At 43.5% G+C, this 21,976-nt stretch overlaps 3 protein-coding genes across 3 annotated transcripts; 1 reads left to right on the plus strand and 2 right to left on the minus strand.

Moving 5' to 3' along the window:
* The first annotated feature begins 3,907 nt into the window (after positions 1-3,907).
* Positions 3,908-14,628, plus strand: smarcc2 (SWI/SNF related BAF chromatin remodeling complex subunit C2). Its single transcript, XM_076757162.1, is given in 26 exon segments — positions 3,908-4,037; positions 4,719-4,838; positions 4,931-5,016; positions 5,138-5,219; positions 5,739-5,831; positions 5,954-6,023; positions 6,128-6,197; positions 6,453-6,528; positions 8,246-8,490; positions 8,626-8,750; positions 8,900-8,953; positions 9,042-9,079; positions 9,169-9,299; positions 9,408-9,479; positions 9,597-9,710; positions 9,792-9,995; positions 9,997-10,156; positions 10,253-10,315; positions 10,423-10,681; positions 10,839-11,000; positions 11,095-11,156; positions 11,259-11,379; positions 11,466-11,629; positions 11,718-11,852; positions 11,944-12,313; positions 12,464-14,628. Coding segments are annotated over 26 exon segments (3,252 nt in total). The 5' UTR covers positions 3,908-3,926; the 3' UTR covers positions 12,529-14,628.
* Positions 14,629-14,993: 365 nt separating this feature from the next.
* On the minus strand, positions 14,994-17,233 carry myl6 (myosin, light chain 6, alkali, smooth muscle and non-muscle). The gene is made up of 6 exons (XM_076757163.1): positions 17,119-17,233; positions 16,808-16,835; positions 16,090-16,233; positions 15,718-15,891; positions 15,531-15,608; positions 14,994-15,394 (listed from the first exon to the last, which is right to left on the minus strand). Exons 1-6 carry the CDS (start codon positions 17,119-17,121, stop codon positions 15,366-15,368), a joined length of 456 nt encoding a protein of 151 aa, XP_076613278.1. The 5' UTR covers positions 17,122-17,233; the 3' UTR covers positions 14,994-15,365.
* Positions 17,234-17,468: 235 nt separating this feature from the next.
* tsfm (Ts translation elongation factor, mitochondrial) lies at positions 17,469-21,051 on the minus strand. Its single transcript, XM_076747825.1, has 6 exons — positions 20,942-21,051; positions 20,506-20,658; positions 20,273-20,401; positions 20,028-20,150; positions 19,513-19,594; positions 17,469-18,723 (listed from the first exon to the last, which is right to left on the minus strand). Exons 1-6 carry the CDS (start codon positions 20,987-20,989, stop codon positions 18,329-18,331), a joined length of 930 nt encoding a protein of 309 aa, XP_076603940.1. The 5' UTR covers positions 20,990-21,051; the 3' UTR covers positions 17,469-18,328.
* Between the last annotated feature and the right edge of the window lie 925 nt (positions 21,052-21,976).

The raw sequence follows: 21,976 nt of genomic DNA on the forward strand, positions 1-21,976 counted from the left end.
GTGCTTGTTTAATTTTTTGTTAACAGACATTTTCTGCTGTAACGAGGCAATAATTTACAAAAAACTGGCAAATGATGTATCTTACACCAAAAGCTCAGCAAGTAACACACACCGTTGGTATAGGAGAGGGCGGCCTCACCTTTCTGACACATATTGATGGGTATGTTTGGATTAGCCTGATGTTGCTAGCTCTAGTGATGTGGAGCCTATGTATCATTGTAGGCTGCATGGAAGAATGCGTTAAGACTCTGTGGACACTGAAACATCCCTCTGTTTCAGGCTCATTGTCAGTTTTTTTTTTAAAATAAAGTCAGTCCTATATTAAGAAGTCCATAATTAAAAGTTAAATTGTTCAGGAGAGGGTTGAACATAAATACTAATTGGCCAAAAACTAACTGAAATGTCTGAGATCAGACAGATCTGCAGCTGCAGCAACCTGTTTGAAGGTAGCATTCCCATTATAAGCCTTGTCTCTGCAGCGGCTGCTGCCTCTACCTACGCTCTGCAAAGCCACCGTGTGAAAATGAAACACGGGCTGAAGCGAGTTCTCACCTCGGCAGAATAAAACAAGAAGATGGATCTTTAATTAAAGGTGAGAGTAATACTATTCTGGAGGAGGAGTGCTGAATGTGGTGCATACGAGAGGTTTGGGAGATGTTGGACTTGGGGATGTTGGTGGGGTTGTATCTCAGCAGTGTCCCCCCCACCTCTGAGTCCCACTGCTCCCCACTGGCAGATTCCAGCGTTAAGTTAATTGGACAGGGAGAGAGCGGCTGAGGAGGGAAGCGTTCAGCCCCATTAGCAATCCCCCTGTGGAAGGCTGAGCCGAGAGGATCACAGACTCACAAATAGGAGGATTAAAATAATCAATAGGCTTCACTCTCTCTCCTTCAGCACAGACGGGTGCACCACACACACACACACACACACACACACACACACACACACACACACACACACACACACACCACTGCACAGATATGCACACACACGCACATGAGCAAATACAAACATGCAGACAGTCTGAGGAATACTAGTTCAAGGAGCACTACTCCCTTCAATGTTGTCTCTGGACTTTCACAAATTAGCCTGGGTCATATAAAATTCACAGACACACACACACGCACACACAGAGACAGACACACATGCACCTATTCTCTGCTAATGAAGGTTAATTTGAGCCTTTGACTGAACCAGTAAAAAGGTCAGAGACATGAAAACAGTCTGACGGTTTATATTTTTCTCTGTTATTTCGGTTCTCTCCTGTCTGCTGAATGTCCTGTTTTTATGACTTTCATACAAAAGTCTGTGCTTATTTAAAGTCTCTCTTCTGGAACAGCTCATTGTGTGAGTTTGAATGACAAAAACTTTCTTTTGTCCTTATAGCCATTATATTGAATATGATTTATGCTGTGATGTCTGAATGCTTCTTCTTCTTCTTCTTTGTTTGGAAATATTACTATAGTATTAAATCTGTGATGCTGTCACTAATGGTCACTAATGACTATATATACAGTATATATATATATATAATCTGAATATTCCCAAACAAAGAAGAATCATTCAGTGCATATTATAAAACATCACAGCCCCATTGAGTAGATATATGTCAAATATATATGACAAAAACATGTACAAGTGCAACATTTTTAAAACAGTATGAAAATATTATAGAGATATAACCCCCTAAAAAAGAGATACAAGTCAGAGAGAATTATTTATATATGTTTCAGTAGGAGATTGAGGTTCAGGTTGCCATGTTAAGAGCCAATACCTTAAACAGTGACATGCACATACAGTGATCATTACTACCCTAAAAAAACAAACAAACATAAAATCCTTATAAATAACAGGCCAGTAAAAGCTTTTTTTCCTCACACGCTGCCTGTATTTATCACTGGGCTGAAGAAGGAAAATTCATTTAATTTAGCCAGAAATACACAACAAATGACACTTTAGACCAGAGTTTAAGTTGAGATTAATAACTTTCACCGTCCTCCTGCTGTCATACCGTCACCCACTCTATCATACAATAAGCAGCACTTACAGGACATTACAGAATAATACTGTGGAAATTGTGAAATCAACTTGAAATGTTTGAAAGAGAGCACCTTCTTAGCTCAGCTGCAAAATGAATTTATAGTGGGCCTTATGGACAGTACATACCAGATTCACATGAATGACTGTCCAATAAATGATTAAAACCACATGTTTAGTAAATACAATATGTGCACTGACTGCTACTTTAAACTTGTTCATGTTTGTGCCAGCTTTCTTTCTCAAGTGTCTCATCAGCACAGTTACTCAGGTGCTGCTGCAGGAGGTCAGTTAATGGCTACGGATGTAATTGACTGCCAATTAAAAAATGAAATTAAGTTGGTTTTTTTTCTCTCTTTTTCAAGATTTACAAGTAAGCGCTTTGTTTTTGGTTTAAAATTAGCCTCCTCATGTCGTCTATTCAAGGCAGTTGCAATTAATCAACCTCTAAATCACACCCAGTGAGGAAGCAGGAAGTGACAGACTGAAATGCACTGAGATGGTTGCGTCATACTTAATTTTCAAATAGACACACTTCTCTTGCAATTTGCCACTTACAGTATGCACCGGCAGCTCTTTGTGGTGCATCAAACTCCCCGCTGATTCTGAAAATGGCTTCTGTTTTCAAGGGTGTAAAAGACAATGACAGATCTGACCAGCTGCTAACCAAACTGTAGACCACAAATCCTGTGTACTGCTGCACATCTCTGTCAAAATACCTTTGTATTATGAGGATTGTCCTACTGGAGTGATCTGATATAATGTTTGTTTGGCACAGAACATATGCTGTAGTGCAGTACGTGAGTAAACCATCCAGTCTGTCTTACCAGACAAAACAAGATCGAATGAACACTGAACCAAGTGTCTTGGAAAACATTGTAATATATTGTCTCTTGTCCTCTGTAAGTGCACACGGCAGTGAAAAGGACTGTGCACAAAACACCCCTCACCCAATTCCTCTCTCCCAATGAATATAACAGCTGGTTAAATGTGTAATGATTATATGCAAGAATGCTTTTTTTTATTGTTATTATTTTTTATGGACATATAACTCATCATTTGATTTTTATCCTCTGGTGGGATCTGGAGTCAAGAACAGGTTACCAAGGTACTTAAAAAAATGTTAGTAGTGTTAATTAATAATGACAACCAGGAGCTGGAGCTATAGCTGCCTGAAATAGATTTAGTTTGAGCCCTTGCCTTTCGTGCAATCACCACCATGTACCTTCTCTGCCCCTACTGCACTGTCATGTTTTTAGATTTATAATTAGACAGAATGTGTTTGCTGATGGTGGAAAGTAAGTACACTTTCTAAAGGAGGGTACTTAAGTGCAGCTTTCAAGTATTTGCACTTGGCTGTGCTGGCCTACTTTTTACTAAATTTATCTGACAGCTATAGTTACTAATTGCCTTTTGAATTCAGATTTTACAGAGTACCTAATCCTTTGTATCAAACGGGATGTTTTGTTGTACTGCCCAGCAGTTCATAAAACAGCTAATATCAGGCCCACCTCATACTACCTAATAATGATCCAATAATATAATAACATGACTTTGTCCAGAGCCAGTCTGCATGAGGCCTGGGCGACTTAGTCTTGATACTTAATGTACATTTTGTTGCTGGCACGTCTACTCTTTTACTTAAAGTGTTTTTACAATGAGATATTGTCGGCTTTGCTTTCAAATACGTAGTCCTCTTCCAGCCCTGGAGCGGCTTTTCAAATCTCTCACACTTTAAAGAAACGTTGTGAAAATCATTCCCTACACAGCTGCGCCCCCTGCTGTACGCTGGTTGTTATTACAGCCCATGTGTTGTTGTCTGGCAGTTGCAGTACCAGACTTTGGCCGCTGGGCGGCAGACGACGTCGACTAGTTGTCTGCAGGCAAAGATGGCGGTACGGAAGAAAGACGGCGGCCCGAATGTAAAATATTTCGAAGCGTCTGATACCGTCTCTCAGTTTGATAATGTCCGCGTTTGGCTGGGAAAGAATTACAAAAAGGTACCGACCGCATGTTTTGTAACCATACACACTAAGCTTACATTTTTCACCTTAAAATGTGGGCACTTACCTATTGGGCAGGGGCAGTGACAAAGAGAGGAGGGAGGGTGCTGCTGAACGTCCAGCTGTTTGATTCACTCGAGCCGGGATACAAAAGGATGCTGAGCCGACAGCTGCATCAGATGCAGCCACGAATGGTGGCATCCCTAGACGTTATTATGGCTAAACCGATCCAAAAGCAGCACACAATCAGACCTGCGGGGGTGGGTTTTTGCAAAAGGGGTGACTTTAGCCGGCCAGCCAGCTAGCTAGCTAGTTAGCTAATCGGCTAACGGTAATGCAGCTCAGATCCAGATGTTGGCTCTGTGGCGCGCCGCGCTGACTGAAGCCATGGCCCGCCTGGAGGAAGTCTGAGCGGTGTGCTGGCGTTTAGACACACCGATTGAACGAAATAACTAGATTATTCCATTACTCCCACAAAAATGATGAAAGCACGACCGACATTTAATCCCCATATCAGATATTACAAAGCACAATAGTTAACTTACCCTGAGTAATAAAGCAGATAGCAATGCAAACTTCAGTGTTTGACCACACAAAGCACGTATCAGCACACTGTAGTTTCATTTTACGAGTCTTTGCGGCTCAGTTCTAATCCCCTCTGCGCTGTTGTCCTCTCAGTACATCCAGGCTGAGCCCCCCACCAACAAGTCTCTGTCCAGCCTGGTGGTCCAGCTGCTCCAGTTCCAGGAGGAGGTGTTCGGTCGACATGTCAGCAACCCTCCGCTCACCAAGCTGCCAGTATGTCTCCCAGATATCTGTCATTCACACACACATACACATGACTTTACCCCACTAAGGCACCCTGACACTGTTATGTCCTGTGTCTGCAGATGAAGTGTTTTCTGGACTTCAAGTCAGGAGGGGCTCTCTGCCACATCCTGGCTGCTGCCTACAAGTTCAAGAGTGACCAAGGATGGTAAGGCTTTCTTTCTACCTGGTTGAACTTATCGAAATGATGATATTGAAATTTACAGTGCTCAGTTGTATTTTGGCTATGTTGCTGTTTCATGTGTAACTCCAGTCTAATTTCCTGGTAGGCGCAGGTTTGACTTCCAGAATCCGTCGAGGATGGACCGAAATGTGGAGATGTTCATGACGATTGAGAAGTCCTTAGTGCAGGTGAGTGTTGTGTGTCTGTAACTCACATTACCTGCACAGTCAAAGTGCAGCTGTAATATGTTATTTTTGTTTTGTAAAAAGCTTCTTTAACTCTACACACTTTCACAACATTCCCATAATTTTGCTCCAATTAAAGTTTTTAACAGATCAGCTGTGAGGAGTCATTTGATGAAGATGCTCTGTTTCATATTTGTGTGTGTGTGTGTGTGTGTGTGTGTGTGTGTGTTTGAGAATCAGGCTGTGCAAGATTTACAGACAGAAATAATGAAGGCCAACCAGTCATGTGACTTGACCAGTAATCCTGTTTAATCAATCCTGCAGTTACACTACGAGATCATCCAGCTCTCCTAATCTGAAGAGCTCGACAGCACAGTTTTTATTTTGACACAGTTTTTATTTAATGGAGACTGTATGAAATAAAGATGCAGATTTATCTATACTTTCTTGCCTGTTTGACCATCTGCTTGTGAGCGTCTTAATTTCACTCGTTGACACATTTGCTGCATTTCTTCATTTCAGAACAACTGCCTGACAAGACCTGTCATCTACCTGAGTCCGGACATAGAGCCCAAACTGCTTGGGAAACTGAAAGACATCATCAAAAGACATCAGGTGTGTTTTTTCTTTTTTTAAAAGTCTCTGTTTTACAGGTTGAAAACTTGCCTGCATGTGAACCAAAGATGCACAGTTTTCTTTTTCAGATCATGTATCAATCAGACTTTCATCTGTTGCAGGGCTCAGTGACTGAGGACAAGGCCTCCAGCTCCCATGTTGTCGTTCCTATTCCCACCAGCCTGGAGGAAGGTGAGGCTTCAGATGTTGTGTTTAAGCACAGCCTGTTGTTTTTTCTGTGAATTCTGCTGCACTGACTCGCTTTGTGCTGACTTACTCTTCTGTTTTTGGTCCAGAGGAGTGGGTGCGTCCTGTGATGAAGAGAGATAAGCAAGTGCTGCTCCACTGGGGATACTTTCCCGACAGGTTGGTGCTGAGTTTACACAGATACGAGAACCATTCAACGTTTTACACTGAGCTGACAACTGTTGCCTCGTCTTGCTGTGGAAGTAGAACACAGTTCTCACACTGTAGAGCAGATCTGCTGCATTCTTATTCTCTTGAAGCGTCTTACTTCCTTGCACCCTACAAGCTTAAATTACACATTGGTGTACCTGAGGTAGCCCAAACTTGTCATCTTTCCCCTCCTGTGACCTTTGACCTGCTCCTCTCATCATTTAGTTATGACACCTGGATCCCAGCCAGTGAGGTAGAGGCTGCTGTGGAGGATCCTCCCAGTCCAGAAAAGCCCAGGAAGGTATTTCACCCCTTGTTTTTTCTCATCTTCACTGTTGCTTGTTGTTTCTCATCTCTCTGTTTTTCTGTTGTCCAGTGTGCTAGAATAAATTTTCAAGGGGGGGCATGAGGCTTTTTTGCAGGGAATCGCCAAATTTCTGGTAACATAGTCCTGCACAGTGAAAGGGAGGCCATTTGGTGGTCTGCTCCCCAGGAGACTCTTTCCTAATATTCTGACTAAAAACACATGTAGAAATCACTGAGGTGTAAATGCAAGGACACAAACAAAAAAAATTAAATTGACCAAAATGTTTTATTCAAAACCAAAGATCCAGAAAGTGGGCTGCAGCGCCTCTTAAACCAGGAATTATAAAACACCCCATTTGATAACAAGAAGTGTGATGCAGACTCGCAGTAGAGCGAGAGAGAGAGAGAGAGAGAGCGTGAAACTGTTTGATCCTGAGGCCTGATGTAACTCTACAGTTCTGATGTTTGTCAGTGAAGTGTGTGAAATGCACTGCAGAAATACACAACAGTGACAAACAGACAGAGAGATCTGTGTTTAGGCTTCACTCGTCTCCTCTATGAAAGGTCTGTATCCTCACTGATGACAGAGAAAACATTGATGTGCTTTTATTGAAGTGAGGGGGCACAGTGAATGGGGGGGGGGGCACGCTGCTGTCATCTATTGCCAGTCTTTTAAATCTGTGTTCTTTCTTCTCTCTTAAATACATTTCAGTGTCCTCTTTAATATTCTGCTTACATACCGTAAGTTTAGCTGAGCATCTTTTTCACTGTTCAGCTACATCATATGAATATATGGGCAGTATCTTCTTGTTCTTGCACTTTATTGAGCCTAAATGACACTTAAGTGACACACTCAAGTCAAATGTGTTGTTTTTAATGGGTGCATAATGCGCCGTTACATCAGATGGAAATTTACAGATCATGTTATGTGCATGATTTTTGGAAAATGACAAACAATGAAAACAATTTAAAATAAAGGTGTTGTGCTTTTCTGTGCAACATGAATCTATAACGATGGAAGTTAGTTTTGTGTGTCTCAGCCTTTTCTTTATTATACAAACCTTTCACAGCTGCCTAGTTTGGCAACTTCACTCGTCATATTTTCCCCTGCAAAACATTCAGGAATGAAGTGCTGTGGCAAATTGGCACTTGGAGCAACAGAGCTTACTGTGGCACTTGGCTGAACCATAAACTCAAAGCAGTGTCAGAAGCTCTTAATGTGCATTCAGAGCATCGCTCGCTCAAGGCAGGCAGCGCTCACTAGGACATGATAGTAAGAGCAGTGAAGCATTCAAACATTTCGAGCTGCGTTCACACAGTAAACAGCATGCTGGGTTGGTAGGTCGTCAAGAATCCTGTCACTCTGTTTACTCACAGCAGAAATGTCAGAACACAACTTCAAAGTGACATAATTAAATGTTAATTCGTCCTCATTCAGTGACGGCTCCTTCAGTGCTCTTGTTCCAAACTAAAAATAACTTTTTGATGACATATCTGTTCATGTGGCATCTCACATCTGACATTAAGTCCTCAGAATTGTTTATAGATAGATCAATAAATTAAACATTGAACATTGATAGATTTCCTTTATTTTTAATCCAGCCATTAATGACTAAATACAAAGAGGTTTCAGCCACAAAACCAACAGAGGATCCAGAAAGTGTGCTGAAAATATTAAAATACTTTATATAATCTAATATCTTTGTCTGCAGGTCCACGCCAAGTGGATTTTAGACCTGGACCAGTATAACGAGTGGATGAACGAGGAGGACTACGAAGTGGGTGAGGGTTGCCCTAAGAGGAAGAGGATCTCAGCCAAGACCCTGACGGATGAGGTGACTACACCTGACGAGCGAAGGGACAAGAAGCCCGGCAGTGCCAAGAAGAGGAAGCGCTCGCCGTCACCCTCCCCCACCCCTCCGCCTCAGGAGAGCAAGAAGAAGAACACCAAAAAGGGGTCCGTGACCGCACGTCTTGATGCAGCTCATCAGCTGTTAAAGAGTGATGTGTTGCTTCAGGTGAAATATAGAGTTTAATAATTTGTGTGTGTGTGTGTGTGTGTGTGGGTGTGTGTGTGTGTGTGTGTGGACAGGCCAACGACCCCGTACACTAAGTCTAAGCGCGGACAGAGGGAGGAAGAGCAGGAGGATCTCAGTAAGGATTTGGATGAAGCGTCACCTGTTCCAGCATCTGAGGAGGGAAATCCAGCTAAGACAAGTACATAAAATCCACATGTGTTCAAAATATATCAGCATATTTTATCAGTGACCAAACCACCAGCTCCAACTTTACCGATAACATTCACCTCAGTGAATCGTCCTTTTACACTTCAAAATAGCTGTTGACATTATATTTTCATTTTGCAGATAACACCAAGAAGGACTCGGACTCAACTCCAGTCAAAGGAGGAACAGATATGGGTGAGCAGAGAGTTTCTGTCAGAGTCTCATCTGTTTATTTTGCATTCAGCCTTTTCTTCACTTACTCATTCTTTTGTGATTTGACCAGACGAGCAAGAGGATGAGTCCATGGAAACCACAGGCAAGGTAGGGCAGTGTGTAAGAGTGCAAGCAAATGTTAAATTGAGGACAGTCAACCGCAATTTCATCTTGAGTGCGTGTTTGTGCTGAAACAGGAGGAGGAGGAAGGCTCCCCGAGTGTGAAGGGTGAACCGGTGAAAGGCTCGGACCTTCATGAGGACAACGTGACTGAGCAAACTCATCACATTATCATACCGAGCTACGCCGCCTGGTTCGACTACAACAGGTGATTTCAGAGGTGTCAGTGTGCATGTTGGTTAGAAACCTGGACAGTCTCAGTGCTCGTGAACATGTAACTCTGATTCCTCATAATGTCATAATTGTTTTGCTCCAGTGTTCATGCCATTGAGCGCAGAGCCCTGCCAGAGTTCTTCAACGGGAAGAACAAATCCAAAACCCCTGAGATGTAAGTATTTCATCAGTACACAACACAATATCAGATGTATTACCAGACTATAATACACACATTTAAACAGCAATCAAATAAGCTACAGCAGTCAGTCTCTACACCTCCTTCTTTCAGCTACCTGGCCTACAGGAACTTCATGATTGACACCTACCGACTGAACCCTCAGGAGTACCTGACCTCCACCGCCTGCCGCAGGAACCTGGCAGGAGACGTGTGTGCGATCATGAGGTAGGCGGAGGCCAAATGAGTTTTAACTGTCTGTCTCTACAAACCGCCGTCAGTGAGCTGAAGTCTGTTTTTCTGCTGCAGAGTCCACGCCTTCCTGGAACAGTGGGGTCTGATCAACTACCAGGTGGACTCTGAGAGCCGGCCCACACCCATGGGTCCTCCGCCCACCTCTCACTTCCACGTCCTGGCAGACACTCCGTCCAGCCTGGTGCCCCTGCAGCCCAAGACGTCCCAGGTCCACATACGCACAAACACACACAGACAAACGGACACATGCACACGTGCTCTGTGTTGTTTTACATTTGCCCCTCTGTCGTTGTGACTCACAGACGCCTGCTACGCAGCAGATGATGTCCTTCCCAGATAAAGTGAAGGACAAACCAGCAGATCTGCAAAACTTTGGGCTGCGGACCGACATGTACAACAAGAAGACCGGCTCCACGAAGGTACAGGTGTGACAAGATGCATGACAGAACGATTGCTATGCTGAGATTTGGAGTGACATACCATATTACTAAAGTGGGGGTGGTATTTGCGCACAGAGCAAGAGCACGGCGAGTTCGATGAGGGATTGGACAGAGCAAGAAACGCTACTTCTACTTGAGGTATGAATTGTCCTTAAGATCAATTGTGTGATGATGCTGATAATTCCTTTGGTGAAGAATCACTAAACTTGAAATGCAGAACTAAACGTCTCCCTCTCTTCCCTCAGGGCTTGGAGATGTACAAGGACGACTGGAACAAGGTTTCAGAACACGTGGGCAGCCGTACGCAGGATGAGTGCATCCTGCACTTCCTGCGGCTGCCCATCGAAGACCCTTACTTGGAGGACAACTCCTCGTCCCTGGGACCACTGGCCTACCAGCCGATACCTTTCAGCCAAGCAGGAAACCCCGTCATGAGCACGGTGGCCTTCCTCGCCTCTGTCGTAGACCCACGCGTGGCCTCGGCCGCAGCCAAATCTGCTCTGGGTGAGAAGAAGCTTATTTAGAATCCACTGAAAAACAACCTCAGTGTTAATTACTGCTACTGCTGGTGAAAGACTTAAACCTTTCAGGTCATTATAGACGGCTCAAAAAATTAATATTACACTGATAACCTTGATCCGTCACTCTCTCTCCTTCTCAGAGGAGTTTTCTCGTATGAAGGAGGAGGTTCCTGCAGCGCTGGTTGAGGCTCATGTGCGGCGGGTGGAGGAGGCAGCGAGGATCAGTGGCAGGCAGGACCCACTGTATGGCCTGGAGGGGAGCGGCATCGCGGGCACGGGCCTGGAGGAGGGAGACAGACCTGGTAGGATGGATGCACATACAGCCCAGAGTCTAAAGAGGTTGGCGCCTCGATGATGATGCAGAAAATCAAATAACAGGTTCTGACTTCTCTGTAGATGAAAGCAGCGATGAGAGTAAGAGTGACAGCCAATCAAATGAAGAGAAGAGAGAGGCCAAGGTATGAGGCACAGTCCTAATATAACATCACGTTACTTTATGTGTGAGTTCTGCTGAGGGACGGCTGTGAAGCTCATCGTGCTGTGTTTACTTTCCCAAGCAGGACAGCAAAGATGGAGCTATTGAGGAAGAGGAGAAGCAGGCGGAGAATGGCAAGAAGGAAGAAGAGAGAGGAAGAGAACAGGAAGGAGAGAGGGAGGCGGACAAAACAGAGTCAGAGATGGGTATGAAAACGCATCTCGATCAGATACGGGAAACACAGCAAACTTGTCAAAGGTGGAAAAACCAAAGAAACGTTTTTTTCTTTCAGGCGATGGCGAGAAAGAGAAGGATGGAAAGGAGGGCGCAGAGGAGGCACAGAGAGAAGCAGAGGCTGAAGGAGAGAGGAAAGCTAAGGTGGAGCGTGACGTGGGCGAGGGGAACCTGGCCACCGCTGCTGCGTCTGCACTCGCTGCTGCTGCTGTCAAAGCCAAGGTGAAGTTAATTATCACCTGACCTCAGCTTCTGTATCCTTCAGCACTTTTTTTTCTCATCTAAAGTTTCTGCTTCTCGTTCCTCGCAGCACCTGGCCGCAGTGGAGGAGAGGAAGATCAAATCTCTGGTGGCTCTGCTGGTGGAGACCCAGATGAAGAAGCTGGAGATTAAACTGCGACACTTTGAAGAACTAGAGACCATCATGGACAGAGAGCGGGAGGCTGTGAGTGAGGGATTCTGGGATATGTAGTATCAAAAGACGGCAGTCATTGTTACAAAGCCTGTAACGTTTTTTTTGTCTCTTGTGTGTGTAGTTGGAGTACCAGCGTCAGCAGCTGCTGGCTGACCGTCAGTCCTTCCACATGGAGCAGCTGAAGTACGCTGAGATGAGGGCCCGCCAGCAGCACTTCCAGCAGATTCAGCACCAGCAGCACAGCCAGGCCGGGGCCCCTCACTCCAACCAGGCGGCCTCAGGCCCGCCACCCCAGGGCTCCACCGTAACTCAGCCAGCTCCCAGCACACCAGCGCCGCAGCCGGCCCCCAGCCCAGCACCGCCAGCCACTTCTGCCCCGGCCCCTGAGTCCCAACCGCCTCAGAGTGCTCACACCTCGCCCCCCTGCCCCCCAGGCCAGGCCCCAGCTGCCCACTCCAGCTCCAGCTCCAGCACTACTCCTGTCCTCCATGGTGAGTTTGAAGTTATGCTTTGTGTTCCTCCTTTGTTTCCTACTGAGGCTAAAACAAGAAGAACATTTTATATTCTAAAAGCAAACAGCTTCCATGTTGTTCAAATCTTCAACATTTCCCTCCTCCCCCCCCCCGTTTCACTGCTCACAGAGCCCACCGCCCCTCTTCCCGGGGAAACGCTCCACCCCACGGCTCCCGTCCCGCCGCCACAGTGAGAAGAAAGAAATTGCCAGAGAATCCGAATGACTCTGACCACTTTGAATCCTGCCTGTATCATCTGAAATGAAGAAGTCATAAACCGAAGGAACAGAACACATTTTACACGTTCAGCTTTTTTTTGTTTGTTTGTTTGTGTTTGTTTTTTTCCAACAGGACAATTGATGTGAGGGAGAAAAAAAAAAGATAGCATCTAAATCAAACCTCCGCTTTGACTCAAAAGAAGTCCCTTTCAAATTGAATCTGCCTATGAAGAAAGTGTACTTTCCGACCGGAGCTGCTCTGCCGTGCGGTCGCCTGGACAGCAGCGGCTCGCTTTAGATGTTTAACACCAGAGATCTGATCAAACTAAGAGGGTCTTACCAACATGCTGACACTCAAGGAGAAGAGGAGAAAAGACTCATCTTGTGTTTTCAGTGTTATGGAAATTATTGCGTTTCTGTTCTGCAACAGTTTGTCACAGCTTGTGAAGTGTTATGCTTCATAATCTCTTTGAGAGTAACCCCCCCCCCCCCCACAGGTACTTACTAAAATACAGTATATGTAAGAAAAAAATGCACTTTTATCATGTTTCCCGAGGTCTCATTCAAACACTTGAAGCATCCTTGAAATTGAACTTTAGCACTTATGTCGTCCTTTTGTTGTCTTAAATACTTTTTCATACTGAAGGTTTTTGGAGACTTGATTGGGAATATTTCCTCTCTATTTTTATCTGTGTTACATGGACAAACGGTCACTCTACAGGGTTGGACCTGAAGGTCACATGTCTAAAATCAGTTGTCTGTAATGAATGAAAAGGGTCAAATCGGAAGCCAGATGGAAATTACATGAAGTTGGTTCGGATGCAGTTTGAGAAAATGTACTGTAAACTGGATTTTCTGTTACAAACAAACCTTTTGTTGCCCTGTAATGATAATATTTGAAAGTACTGACAGCATGAGATCATCATCCTGAAAAGACTTCTCTTTACATCTTAATAATATCCCTCCTTTCAACAGCATTGGAGAAAAAAAAAACGTGTCAGTGAGGAGCTTTTGCAAATCTGGGTGAAGCATCCAGGTCGTAGTTTTTTTGTGAGGAATGTAGTTTTGTGCGAAAGGAATGACTGAAAAAGATGGTCTGGGAATGAGAATTCCACCAGCGACCACATATGTCTTTATCCATTATTTGACTTTGTGTTCATTGCTAAACCAAAATGTTTTTTATAATCATGTTTATCTCACATTTATTCAGTGAGTTTTATTGCAGTTGCTTGGGAAATTAAGAGGAGTTTTTTTTGTAGCAGCTTGTTTTTTCGCCGGTGCATTTCAAGTTACACGTGGAAGAAATGTTGAAGCTGTCAAAAACAAGGGAGTTCGCACCTTAAACAGCTGACAATGGAGAATTGTGTCCTTAATATCTGCAACAGTATCCTCACTTTTTATCCTATCGATTTTTATATTTTTTACTGTCCATTTTTCCATCTTCTTTCTTTGATATGTCGACATTGTAACTGTATATCATGACCTTTGCCGCCTATATTTACCCCTCTCCACTGTTGTGTATGATTCGGGCCGGTCTGTCCGCTCTGCCCGAGATGTGACTGTGAGCATGTGTGTATGTGAACGCATGCCATTAAGCTCTGTAAACCACATTACCGTTCAGTTTTATTTTCAGTGCCATTCGCTGTGTGTCACAAAGGCTGAAGAATCCAGAAAAAACATGCTTCGCTCTGCACACGGCACGTCACGTTGAGTGTCATGAAATATAATCCAGTCAGATGGTGAAAACTTTACAATTAATGTCCGTCAAGCCAGTATTGCAGACCTCACCACAGTGGTGAGCATAAATGGACTTCTTTTATCTGTGTTATTACTACATTGTGTGGATTTTGTGATATGAAATAAGTGTCTGTCCAGTTTCTGTATGTTTTTCACTATGCTGAAGGTAGCAGCAATTGCATTGATTATTATTATACCGTAGAAATCAATTTTTCCCTCAGTAAATCATCACATTAGTGCTGACAGCTACTCTGGCAGTTTGTATTAAAAAAAGGCAAAACAGAAAAGGTTCAGGTTTTAATTACAAAATGTTGGGGAAAAATAAAGATGTGAACAGGAGACACTGTGTTGAATGGTTGGTTTTTGTCAGTAACTCCACAGACTGGGAGCACATATACGAACTAAACACAACAGAGGGTAAATCTACAGATGAATTATCTATAAACTACTTAATTCATTTGTAGATGTACCCTCAGGATGCTGACGAACAGAGAATTGAAGATACATCATACCACATCTGTCCACTAATCACCGCCTGTAGGCAGAGAAGAATTCAGGACTCTGATTTGTTCATAAACGCTGCAGAACTGCAATAGTTTATTGATATTTTGCTAATGTTGTACAGGTATTTTACTGATAATGCTGTTTATCTAATATTTTTCAGATGTTTTGCTAATATTCAGATTCAGACTCGCAGGCTGAGAGACGCTTTGTAAACGAGGATTTTTATTCAATAGTGTTCAGTGTAACATGTCACATTATCATATCCATCCAAATGAAAAAAGCTGTTGACAACAAGACTGAAGGGCTGGCTGACAGAGATGGAAGAGGTGAAATCATCAGGGAAATATTCCTGCCTATCGTGCCTGTGAGGCTGAACACTGTTTGGAGAATGAGATGGAACGGTTTCTTCACATTGGACAGAAAAGGCACTTTTGAAATCAAATCAAGATGTCAAAGAAAAAGAAAACTCAGACTTGTTGGAGGTAGGATGACATGGATGGAAGGGCAAGATGAGACAAACAATACAAAATGTTTCATCAATAAAATTAAAGCTGGAAATGTCTTTGAGATCCTCAACCGCTCATCACCATCCGGACGAGTTCTGTCGAGAGAGAGAAGAGAAACAACATCAGCCTGAAGTCTGAAGACATGCAACACAACAAGGTCAAAGGTCAGACAAGGACAGATCAGAGAACGCCACCACTGCCCAGGGGACATAAGCCAACTATGAAGCTTACCTTCATAGTTAATGCAGCCATTGGCGTCTTCATGTCCCGCTAACAGAGTCTCCACCTCCTCCTCTGTCATCTTTTCACCTGGAACACAAAGAAGAATCAGAATCTAAAGGAAAGAAGAATGAAGGAAGGATTACCGGATAAAGGTCAATCACATATCTTCTTCACATTTTGCAGAGGTTTGTTTTACCTAGTGTTGTGAGAACATGGCGCAGCTCAGCCCCCATCACTGTACCGTTACCCTCCTTGTCAAAGACACGCAGACCCTCGACGATATCCTCAAAGGACCCCTGGTCCTTGTTCTTAGCAATGGCCTGGAGCATGGGCAAGAACTGCTCGAAATCCAGCATCTTGTGGTTCATGTCTGCAATTAATAACAGATGGAAACATAAACGTGAACTTGTTCATTCTTTATTTTCTTATTTTAGATGTCAGCTTTAGTCTGAATGCTCATTTACTGCAGAGGGACTGTAACTGTAGACACAACACCCGACCTCACTGTTCAGCAATGTAGTAGGTTGATTTGGTCTAGTTCAGTGTGACTGGTGAATCAGGGGCTTGCCTTCTAACTTGGGGTTTCCCAGGACCTTGAGCACCTCAGCATTGACAGGGTTCTGTCCAAGGGCCCGCATGACATCGCCACACTGGCTGTAGGTGATCTTCCCCTCACCCGTCCGGTCAAACAACAGGAAGGCCTCCTTGAACTCTAACATGGCGACAGAGAAGAAGAGCTCAGACTCAGCTGTACAGCACAACTGGTTCATAAACACGACTCACAAACTTTGGAGACATAAACCACGCCACAAGGCAGCTGGTATCCTCCATCAGTCTGTCTGCTCTGAGAGTCTGGAGCGGTTTCAGGGTCCTTTGCTCACCTTTCAGCGCAGCCAACACCCTGATCCACACACTGCTCTGCTGAACTCAAACCTGCCTTTACTATGTCACACATTCAAAGTGAATATTTCAGCATCAGCGTGCAGAAACGTGCTTTACTAATTTACTTTTGTGCAGGTTAGTGCAGCACTCTGTGGCGTGACTTTGGATAATGTTGTCTAACAGGCACCGACTGCACACACTGAACCTCACACAGTTAGAAAACGTGCTAAGCTCAGTCTGTCATCGCAGTGTTGAGTTACCTGACAGGATCCAGTGGTTTGCAGAGACAACAGTGGAGCTACAGGGTCACAGTAACGAATGCATGAAGCTACTTCAAACAGGGACGTTACGACGATGATATGAAGCTGAATCTTTAAGTCAGAGGGAAATCCCATTTAACTCACCCATGATCTGGTCCTCTGTGAAGTCAGACTGGTTGAGACGATGTTCAGAGGCACAGGGGGATTAATAGAGAGACAATGTTAGATGTTAGAGGGTTAACAGACAGCTAATGGTGTGATGAATCCTCCATTAACGCTAACGTTCAGTTCAGAAAACCACAATGAGTGAAGGAGGCCAGGAGAGATGCGCAGCTAGCTTCACGTTAACTGGGTTAAGATGCGTTCAAATGCTTCAAATGGGAAACTAAGCGGTGCCGTTTGTTACTAATCTATCAAAAAAAGCAGCTCTAATAGATGAAACGATATTTACTCACCATGTCTGTGTGGCTGTGGGATGACAGACGGGCGAGGGTCTCTTATCTTCACTAAGCCTTCAGGACGCCGGCTAGCTCGGCTCACTGATGATGTCACCGCAGCTTGTCTAGCAACAGCCAATCACAGGGCTCGATTTCACAGTCGCATTGCTCGCATTTTTGCAGAGGCGCAGCTTCAGCTGCAGGGCGCGTTTGAGTAACATGCCACAGCCCATCTGTGTTTATGATTAATTAACAAATAATTATAGTAGTAGTGATAAGAGAAAAGTTTCTACTGATAATAACTAATATATATACATTTTCTGGACTATTTCCAGTCGTGGGCCCTGTGATAATCACGCCAGTTACTTAACAGGGGTAATTTAAATTTAATCTTCAACAGGGATACCACAAAATCAATACAATGACTCCAGAGTACAGTGAGGCTGATTAGCTATTGTTCTGAAAATGCAGCCCTTGATGACTTTACACTCAACAGATTACCTGGGGTACTATTGCACTGTTCAAACCGCAGTGTTTGTAATTTACTACATACAGAAGTCACCGAACCAGCTGGGTCCCTGAACTCATCACCACCTTTCAGTCAAGGAGTAAACAGCACTGATCACATGTTCTTCTGCAGTCCTCGGACAAACAGCAAAACTTTCTTTCAAAAACAGGTGGATAAAGTCTAAAAATAGGTGTTTAAGTCAGTAATGTGTTGAATATAACCCTTAAAAGCCCACTTTGTTGTCAGTTTGTACACCAGCTGCTTTTGACATGTTCTAGTGGTAAGGTTCATGGCTATGCTTTGTTCAAAATATTTTTTCCTTGCATTATGCACATTACATGCATATCAGATTGGAAAACATTAAGTCTGACTACACATTTTCTTTATCATGTACATACACATCCAGAAAGGAAAACATGAGCAAAGCTGAAAATTTGCAAAGGAAGGATGGCACATTCCAGTGAGTAATCTGATTAAGAGGATGTTCATGTGGATTTTATCGTTCAAAATACTGAGTAGCATATACAAATGAACATGAAGTAAGACTTCCAGAAAAAAAAAAAAAAAACATTTTATTGTTGGATTGGTAATTTCATCTGGCACCAGTGCTGATAGGCCTTCATATTCTGCTTTCAAAGTAATAATGACACAATGTGAGTGAATGTTCGAGAATCAAAGGGTAGTTGCATGAATCCTTTCAGGGAAATGATTTCTCTCCCTTCACTTTGCTTCTTCACCGACGTTCTCGCCACACTGAAATCGGACAAAGTCCAGCACTCGAGCCTGTTTACCCCTGAGGAACTGAGCCACAGTCCTGCTGGGGTCTCCCAGGAAGGTCTGAGGCAGCAGGCGTGTCTCACTTTCACCGACAGGCAGGTCGTCCATGTTGCCCAGGGACATAGGGGCCTCTCCCACTACATGTTGACCCAGCTTGCGTCCTAGAACTTCCTGCTCTCCCTCCTTTCCGCCCTGAAATATGACCAGGGCACCGTACCGACCCATGGCCACCTCAGTCTGGCCGCTCACGCCGCCGTGTACATATGAGCCGATGTGCCACTCAGCAGGGACGCCCACGGTCACTGCCCGCTTCACTGACATGTTCTCACCGAGGCGACCTGAGGAGAAAGAATCATGTTCTATGGATGAACAGTGAAATAAACTGATTTCAGCAAAACGTGCATCCTTTTGTAGATGGTCAAGATTAATAATAAATGTTCAGTTGTCCTCAATCCTTCAGAATATTTTTCAATCAAGACAATAAATGCAACTGAATAAAATCCAGTCATTAGATGTCTACAGTCAGATCAGCAGCTTGTCTCAATATGTAGTTAGTGTGTGTGCACATGAAAGTATAATCACTAAGGTCAACGTACAGTTGATAAACACTGTGTGGAATTACCAGTTCCACTGCACAGTACGCAGGATGCTTTCTTACTGTGTGCCTCGTTGTGATTGGTTGTTACATTAAGTCTAGGGCATTAATAAAATATTGAAGTGCTCCACTGAAGACTTCAATGATATTATCAGCAGCTAACTTTACAATGTTTGTCTGGAACAGTAGGAAATAGATGTAAAATGTATGTATTCCCTATAAAACCCAAAACCCGGCTCGAAGACTATAAATATGACACTCTGCATGCTCCTCAGTAGTGTTACCTAACCAGAAGTGCAGCTTCTGCCAAGCTATGATTTGAAACAAAAACAGGTATGAAAATGAACGTAGTGGACTGCAACTTAAATTTAGAAATGTGTGTAACACTGCCGTCATCGCTGGTGAACACACCAGTTGGAAAAAATCTCAAAGTGCTGTTAGGAGGAGAACAGGAGGGGGCTTGTATGTGAAACCAACACAGAGATAAACTGAGCAGTGTTACTTCAGGAAAAAAAGAAACACTCTTACTGACCTATTGTGAGAGCCACCTGGTCAGCAAGTGAAGCTCCTTCAGCCACGCTCAGTTTGCTTAACTCATCACCTGCCAGGGCGCTCTGAAAACAAAAGTGGCATGTTAATGCAGAACCAACATGGAGTCTGATTTCACATCAACATAGTGTCATAAACGATCACTGTCAGATAAACATGACCTCCGTCAGCTGTGACAGTGAGCCAGTAAGCACAACGCCAGGATCCTGAAACTGAAGCAGCGAAATGGAATTCAACCATCATTAATTATATTATGCACCAATGTGCTTTTCCTTCTGTTGAAATATTTCTCATCTAAAGACCTGTGATACTGAGGTGGCTGTACTGGAATAAAAACACGTGGTCGAGACAAGAGAATCACCACACATCAACTAAGACGGATCACTTTGCGTGCCTATTTACATATTTAGAAAAAATGACATGAAATCAAATGATGGGATTTCTCCATCTTCTGGCTCCACGGTGAACAGAGAAGTCGCACTCAGTGTGTGGCTTTACCTTCACATATCCATCCAGTTTTTGGCTTTTATTCTGATGGTGAGCCAATGTGGCAAAGGCCACATCCTTCACCAGCTGCTGGAACTTCTCATTGCGGGCAACAAAATCCGTTTCACAGTTAACCTGCATCAAACAGACAAGAGGAAAGACAACAGGTATTATTGAATGCCATTGTGTCCAAGAAGCTGGGAAGGGGTCAAGTGAAATAATGATGCTGGTATTTAATCCCATGACACTGGCCATACCTCCACCATGACTGCAGCGTTATCTCTTATGAACAGGCCAATGAGACCCTCTTTGGCTCTGCGACCCTCCAGCTTGTTTGCTTTGCTCCAGCCCTCCTTCTGGGCCTGCTCATGTAGCCAGGTCTCTGCCTGAAAGTGACACAAATGACATCGATCACACAGTCCCACAGTTAGCAGTAACCAAAGCAAAAGATATCTTGTTTCTCCACACCCACACTGCCATGAGAGTTTACCTGTGCCATGTCATTTTCAAACTTCTCCAGGGCTTTCTTGCAGTTAATGAAAGTGTAGCCGGTGCTTTTCCGCAGCTTCATCAGGAGGGCTTTGTCCGCTGCCAGAAGCTGACAACCTGTGTGTAACCGCTGTGCATGCTGGCAGACGCTGGCCTGAGGATGGCAGATAGAAGGTGTAACATACAAACCCACGCTTACTGCCTTCAGCACACAGTCACAACAAATGCCTTTAAGTCGAATATGCGATGTAGATATCCAGCTTCAATGATATCTATTCAGCAAGAGAGAATTAGCAAGGTAATACTTGAGACTGGGCCAGCAACGTTGATTGGTACATCAGACAGAAAGGAAGCTAACTATCAAACTAGCTCGTGACTCATAAAGTTTCTGGTAAAATATTCAAAAAATGACTTATTGTAAATTTTAATGTGCTCACCTTTGCAACGTCTTTTGTAACTATTCTAATTAAAAACGCTAAAGACATTTTCACAGCCTGTGGAAGTGAGCTGACTTATGAAAGCTCAGAATGTCATTGAAGTCCACGCTGGGTAAGGAAGCCGCGTAGGGCCAAAATAACCTACATAAGGTTACGTATTGCTGCTCAGCGCCCTCTACAGTTCGGGAGTATACCTGCAGTTTCAAAGCCATGTCCAGGCATGGGCCTTTTTTCCCCTCTTTTTTCACACATACATGGCCAGTAAAGCCGATTCTGATTCTGATTTACTATTTGGGTATTTCCCTCTCATGCAGATACTTCTACTCTTCTGCACCATTTCAGAAGGAACATTGTACTTCTCACTCCACTACATTTACTTGTTAGTCTTACACAAAATTTTTAAAATGAGCTCCACCTTTTCTAACTACAACAGAAAAATCCTGCTTTTGCATGAAATCATGAGGAATGATAATCTAATGATAATTTTGTAACAGTATAACAATAACAGGGGCCGTTTTTCTCCACTGATACTTTAATTTTTCATACTTTAATAGTTTCTTTTAATTATTATTATTATTTTTATTGTAATGGAGTATTTTTCCAGCATAGTATTAATAAATTATACTTCAGTAAAATATGAAAAATTCAGCAGTATATGGATGTTGTCCATCTTTATCCATCTTTTCTATCTGGAACCTAAAATGTACACTGTTCTGGGGCAAAGAAATGCTACAATGTCATTTATGTCTATAGGGGACAAAAGTGATTTAAACTGCACTGACAGAGAAGCAGAAATTCCCAAGTGAAACTGCACAACAGCTGTTCATTTTCTCCCCCTAAGTTCTTTCTTTCTGTTCTGAGCATCTGAGAGCCTCAAAACTTAAATTTACATTTTGTGGTATACTCTTTGTGTAACTCAAAGGATATACATGCATCTTTGTTGTGTGGTATCTGCAGTGGGAGCATGTGACTTGAACATGAACAGACAGACTGAGAGCGTTTAGCTGTTCTGAGTATTCAGAGCTATCTTAGATA

Source organism: Chaetodon auriga, chromosome 2 (genome assembly GCF_051107435.1).
Source record: "Chaetodon auriga isolate fChaAug3 chromosome 2, fChaAug3.hap1, whole genome shotgun sequence".
Classification (NCBI taxonomy): domain Eukaryota; kingdom Metazoa; phylum Chordata; class Actinopteri; order Chaetodontiformes; family Chaetodontidae; genus Chaetodon; species Chaetodon auriga.